The 6993-nt window shown below is 34.8% G+C and overlaps 1 protein-coding gene across 1 annotated transcript; it reads left to right on the forward strand.

Annotated features, from left to right (window-relative positions):
- The first annotated feature begins 463 nt into the window (after positions 1–463).
- On the forward strand, positions 464–1459 carry LOC121215887 (glycine-rich cell wall structural protein 2). The gene is made up of 2 exons (XM_041090690.1): positions 464–1232; positions 1344–1459. The coding sequence occupies exons 1-2, from the start codon at positions 464–466 to the stop codon at positions 1457–1459; spliced, it is 885 nt and encodes a 294-aa protein (XP_040946624.1).
- The last annotated feature ends 5534 nt before the right edge of the window (positions 1460–6993 follow it).

The following is a 6993-nucleotide window of genomic DNA, read 5'->3' on the forward strand; positions in this document are numbered from 1 at the left end:
AAACATGGTTTAAGAAAAAAAGAAGAGGAAAACTGAAACATTGGATAATATTTTTTTCAATTATATAGAATATTGTTTTATAAAAATGAAGTAGCCCACAGTTGTGACGAGAAAAAAGGACCTTCAAGTCAAAACTGGGAAATAGGATAATACTTTATGCTAAAATTGCATGCAGAAGAAGACGTAAGTTCCTAGCCATTACCATCCTCTTCTCAACCTTCTTTTTCGTGACTGAAGTAGTAGAATTTCAGCTAACATGGAGAGATTTAAATTATTAATTTGCAAGTGTGGATTAGAGAGATTTAAAATATTTATCTCAAGTTTTACTTAAACTTCTTTATTTGATTTCTAACTCCTATAAATAGATTGCTTGGCCCTAACCTTTTTCTCCATCATCAAAGCTTGTTTCATGTAGATTTCTAAGTTTGAATTCAGCTTTTAATTGTCTAAGTGTGGTTTGAATATGGGAAGTTCTAGGGTTATTGGTGCTGCTTTCTTGGTTTTGCTCCTTGTGGATTTAGCTTTTGCTACTAGGCCATTTAAGGCTGCAAGAAAGGGAGTTGGTGGCGGTGGAGGAGGAGGAAGTGGTGGAGGTGGTGCCACAGGTTCTGGATATGGTTCAGGTTATGGCTCAGGAAGTGGCTCTGGGTATGGTTCAGGAGCTAATGGTAATGGAAGAGATAGAGGTAGGGGCGAAGGTGGTGGAGGTGGCTCTGGATCTGGTGGTGGGACAGGAAATAGAGGAGGTGGTGGTGGTGGTGGAGGTGGTGGTGGTGGCGGCAATGGAGGAGGATCGGGATATGGTTTCGGATCCGGATATGGAAGTGGGTCTGGATATGGAAGTGAAGGTGGTATTTCTAGTGGTGGTGGAGGAGGTGGTGGTGGTGGAGGTGGTGGCAGTGGAGAAGGGTCTGGATACGGAAGTGGATCTGGATATGGAAGTGGAGGTGGTAGTGCTAGTGGTGGTGGTGGTGGTGGTGGAGGAGGAGGTGGCGGTGGAGGTGGTGGCAGTGGAGGAGGGTTTGGATATGGAAGTGGAGGCGGTGGTGGCAATGGAGAAGGGTCAGGATATGGGTTTGGATCTGGATATGGAAGTGGAGGTGGAGGTGGTGGAGGAGGTGGTGGTGGTGGAGGTGGTGGAGGCGGTGGTGGCAATAGAGGAGGGTCAGGATATGGGTCCGGATATGGAAGTGGATCTGGATATGGAAGTGGAGGTGGAGGTGGTGGAGGAGGTGGTGGTGGTAGAGGTGGTGGAGGTGGTGGTGGCAATGGAGGAGGGTCAGGATATGGGTCCGGATATGGAAGTGGAGGTGGTAGTGGTGGAGGTGGAGGTGGAGGAGGAGGTGGTGGTGGAGGAGGAGGAGGTGGTGGAAGTGGAGGCAACGACTTGGGTTATGGAAGTGGATCAGGCTATGGCTCAGGGTATGGTAGTGGGGAAGGTGGTGATTTCTCACCTTAAATTCAATCTACGGATTAAATGTGATTGCTACTCAATCAATGACATGCAAAGTTCGATTTATAAGTTTCAAAATAAAAATGCAGTGTCTGCTTATCACCATTGCATGCATATCTATATTTCTATAATAAATTTAAATGTTGTAAAGATTTTCAATTTTGGGTTTTTGGATAATGTTTATTCCTGTACTTCAAAGAAGATAGAGCTTTTATCTTTAAAAGTTTGCATTATTATTTTTATACAACATTGGGGTCAGGGGATAGGATCACATGGTTTAAATCCGTGTTAAATGGGTGCTTGACAAGGGTTTTAATCACGTTGATATGATTCAAGACAAACGTGCGTTATTTTTTAGGATAAACTACCTAGTTAGTCACCCAACTTTTAGGTGCTTTCATCTTGGTCATCCAAACATTAAATCTTTAATGGCGATAAACTGTACAGTCCACATCATGTTTACACTTTCATTTTGATCACCCAACTTTTAGGTCGCTTTCGTTTTTTTCACTTAAAAAGTATTTTTTTAAAGTATTGATTGGTGTAAAAAAATTCAAGAATTAAAGTGAAAAAGTGATATAAACTAAAATAATACACAAGAATTGCCAAATTGTACTTGTTCATCCCATTGCCAAAATTTTAAATTTCTTTTTTTCTTAAATATTGAAATTTTAAATTCCAAAGCATCAAAATAAATTGAATAAATTGTTGAATATTTTTATCCATTAATAATGTCAACTAATTTGTTACTATAATATGAAAATTAATTAATTTAATCTCCTTTTAAATTTTAAAATTTTATTTGATGTTTCCAGATTATCTTAAACGAAATTGTAACACCTTATACCTAGTCCGATTGCCAGACCCGAGCTATAAAATGCTATGACAGTTAACGATCACTATTAATTATGAATTCAACTTAAATATTAAATCAATCAACAAAGCATTCATTAACACAAGTATAACATGATTTACAACTAAAATTGTGTCTTAATCGAGCTTATGGAGCTCTTAAACCAACTCTTAAAACAAATTAGGATTAATTCAAAACTTCTACAAAAAGATAGGTAAAAATAAAAAATATGTGTCACACGGTCATGTGGCCAGGCCGTGTGACAGGCTGATGTGGTGTGGTCTTAGATGACATGGTCGTGTGCTTAAACTGTGCAATAGACTGAAACCGTGTATAACAAGGTCACACGGTCGTGTCACCAGGCTGTGTAACAGACCGAAGTCATGTGGACCTAAATGTAAAATTACTAAAAAAAGAAGTCACACGGCCGTGTCATAGACCGTGAAACTCTCTAAGGCCATGTACAACAATAACTTTCCAAAACATACAGACTACACGGCCGTGCCACATGGCCATGTGTGTCACATGACCACACATGGTCATGTGACAAACCGTGTATACCTAAAAGGTACCCTACAATGCAAGTTACTAATCCAAACATTCAAATATACCACAACCATGCAACATACCATTCCTCAACCTATTAAAATACATCAAAAACATGCCAAAACAACACTTATATCATTTATCCTAAGTGACTAACCTATAATACCCCTTACCCGTATTCAACACCGGAATAGGGTACGAGGCATTACCAGAACACAAACACTTATAAACATGTTAAACCAAGTTATAAAATTTTATTCAAATTTAAACTTTTCAAATTTTTAACATGCTTTTATAAATCTTCATGTTATACCTTCAAAATACTATATTTGTAACAAACAGGACTTCTATACATACTCATGCAATTCAATCCTTCATTTAATTCACGATTCTCATATTCACGATTCAATTCAATTTCTCAATCCAATATACATTTCAATACCAAAATAATTCATTTAATTCAAATCATATCATTTGCAATTTCCATTTAATTTACTTACAGTTCAATTTCATTAAGTTTAATACTAATACATATTTATCGTTTAACTTAACATCCCCTTTTTGCGTCATTTTACACTTCAAGAATGAACTTAGTATTTCATTTCCTTTCCACTCCCGTTTCCTATGCATATCACACAAGATATAAACATTACACTCAACCATTGTCGCAAGCTAGTCTTTTTTTTTTGAAGACTATCCACATGATAAACCATTTTAATAAAGATTACAAACTTTAAACCTTACCACCCTTTTTTGATCACAAGCATATTTCCATCTAGGCATTTACCATTTCAATGCATAATTTTATAAATTTGATGTGGCGTAATCTAGCCACAACTTGGCCAAAGCCTAAGCATACACACCAAGTATGCTAGCCAAATAAACAGATAGTATAAGCAGTATAAGCATGGATAAGCACCACATTTATTTATGTACCAAACTTACCAACAAGAGTTAATTCATAAACCATTTCTGACATTGCTACATACCAAATCATATACCAAGTATACCACATACACATGCTATGAAACTTTATTTTCTCACATGAACTTTAACCATAACTAATAATGCACAATTATAAACATCATTTCTTTTCAATCGTTTATCGATTATAATCGAGCATATGGTCAATTATACATAAGTCATTCATATGTTCTTCCAATTTTCCTCCTCCCCCTCTCCATTCGACATCCTTAATGTACATAACACTCTTAGAAATAACATTTTCTATAGTTTCACTATTCACTTACATGTATACTTAAAATTGTCTCTCTGAGTTAGAGTCACTAAATTATTTTACCTAGAGCTACAGAGCTCCAAATTAAGAACCGTTATTTTTTCCCAAAACTAGATTCACATATATTCTTACCATAAAATTTTTAGAATTTTGGTTTAGCCAAATAGTACAGTTTATTCTTTAAAATTTTCCCTGTTTCACTGCTTGATAGTTCTAACCTCTCTTAACTAAAAATTAATTATCTCATTATACAGAATTCAGATATTGTTTCCTTTTGTTTCTCTTGAAAATAGATTCACTGAGGATTCTAAACATATAAAATTTATCCCATAATTATTTTTGTACAATTTTTGACAATTTTCCAAAGTCAGAATAGGGGATTCCAAACTCATTCTAACTCTATCTAACCAAACTTCAAATATCTCAAAATATATAACTCTTTTGCTTTCTCTATTTCTTTTATGTGAAAATAGACTCATTCAACTTCAATTTCATATATTATTCAGCCTCTAATTCAATCTCCACCATTTTTGGTGATTTTTCAAAGTCACACAACTGTTGCTATCTAAATTGTTTTATTGCTAAATGTGCTCTTTCATAATTTCACTTTTTCACTTTCAATAACAATTCAATTCAAAATTCACTTTTCCATTTCTAATTCGATATTCAATTCCATTCCACACCTATATTAACTATTTAATTACACTTAGTCAATTTCCCGATGAACACTTCGGAATAATAACAGATACTCGGTGGATTCAGCACATAGCAACCACCTCATTAATCAATGATGTCCGGTGGAATCAGCACATAGCAACACCTTACTAATCAATGATGTTCAGTTCATATAGTACCCTGCACATAGTACTACACATGTGACTATTACCATCCGATACACGTAGTAGCCTGCACATAGTACTACACACGTGATCAAAACTATCCGGTACGCATAGTAGCCTACACATAGTACTAGACATGCAACCTATCATTCCGGTACACGTAGTAGCCTGCACATAGTACTACACACGTGACCATCACTTTTACTTTTACATAGTGGCCTACACACAGTCCGTGCCACACATGTGATCATTTCTGTCACTTCATTCGTATCCCTTTTTATTCCAAAGGTTCATTCGGGAATTTCACTTTTTCTCACTTTTCTTTTTATCGATCAATTTAAATTTCTCGTATTTCTTGATTTATAACAATAAAATTAACTTATATAACATTCACACTATTCATTCCAGTCCAAAAATCATACTTTGACAAAATTACATTTTTACCCCTAAAGTTTTACAAAATTATGATTTTGCCCTTAGGCTCGTAAAATAATTTTTATTCAATTTCCTTGCATTTTAGGCCTAGCTGAACCATTTTCATAACTATAGCAGCCCACAATTCTCACTTATTCACACACTTGAGACATATTTGATAACTTTTACAAATTAATCCTTTTAGGCATTTTCATCAAAAATCACTTAGTAAAAGACGTTCATCACACTCCAAACATTCATATTCTTCCATAAAACATCAAAATACATGCATATCATTCATGGGTAAATTTTTAAACACAAACCCTAGTTCAAAATAATGGTAAAAATAGGTAACTCTTGTTACGAGGATTTCAAAAACGTAAAAATCATTAAAAACGGGGCTAGAACAGACTTACAATCGAGCTTGGAAGCTTGAAAAACCCTAGCCATGATTTCTCCATGCAATTTTTGGCCTAGGGGGTTGAAGATGAACAAAAATTGGCTTTTAATTTTGTTTTTAATTCATTTTAATAACTAAATGACCAAAATACCCTTAATGAAAACTTTGGAAACATGCCCAACCATGCCTATTTTTGTCCACCAACTTAACCAATGGTCTAATTACCATATAAAGACCTCCAATTTAAAATTTCATAACAATTGGACACCTCTAACATATAGAACTCAACTTTTTCATTTTTACAATTTAGTCCTTTTGACTAAATTGAGTGCCCAAACGTCAAATTTTTTGAACGAAATTTTCACAAAATCATTTTGTGAAATCGTAGACCATAAAAATATAATGAAAATAATTTTTTTTCTCGTCAAATTTGTGGTCTCGAAACCACTATTTCGACTAGCCCCAAATTCGGGCTGTTACATAACCAATATGTCACAATTGACACATCAAATCAACCATTCATCATTATATATTCATGTATAATCATACCAAAGTTTCATACCTATTTATTCACCAATACAACATCAATCCCAAATGGTCAAATTCATCAAACAAAATGCATTCTAGGTACCAAAGCATGCTTATACCATCAAGTACCACAACTAACCAAAGCAACCATCAAGGTTTACCTCTATATGCAAAATTCATATTCAAGATGGCACCGAACATAATTCAATTACTTATATGCATACATTGCCATTAACCTATTTAAATGCCACTTATAACTAGGCCAAAATGAGTAAAAGTCTACCAAAAGGATTGACAGATAATGTGAGCCCCGAAGACTATCCAATCAATAGGAAGATTCCAACAATCTACAAGGAAGAAAAGAAACATGGTAAGCTTACTCAAAGCTTAATAAGTTCGTATAATTCAAACACAACATGCTTGTCATTTAAATTCCTACAAATTGAAATTAACATATAAACTTAGTATTCCTGACCAAGTTACATATTCTCTACCATACCAAAATGGTTAGTCATGAACATATAGCAAACATCAAGACATATAGATAGCATAATACACATGACATTTCCATTCATTCAATGAATAACATTTTATGCCATAATATTCCATCTCTATTTATTTCCTTATCTAGTTTTGCCTGGAGAACTATAATAACTGAACTTGGGATACTTGGGATAAATTTGCTCACTCAAGTTGTAAATCGAGACATTAACCATTACTCAA

This window comes from Gossypium hirsutum, chromosome D04 (assembly GCF_007990345.1).
Source record: "Gossypium hirsutum isolate 1008001.06 chromosome D04, Gossypium_hirsutum_v2.1, whole genome shotgun sequence".
NCBI lineage: Eukaryota > Viridiplantae > Streptophyta > Magnoliopsida > Malvales > Malvaceae > Gossypium > Gossypium hirsutum.

What these genes read in the sequence shown, in the direction of transcription:
- LOC121215887 (XM_041090690.1), top strand. Translation starts at nt 464, where the DNA reads ATGGGAAGTTCTAGGGTTATTGGTGCTGCTTTCTTGGTTTTGCTCCTT. An exon ending in AGGTGGAGGTGGTGGAGGAG is followed by an intron (nt 1,233 to 1,343) that starts GTGGTGGTGGTA and finishes GTGGAGGAGGAG; the next exon opens with GTGGTGGTGGAGGAGGAGGA.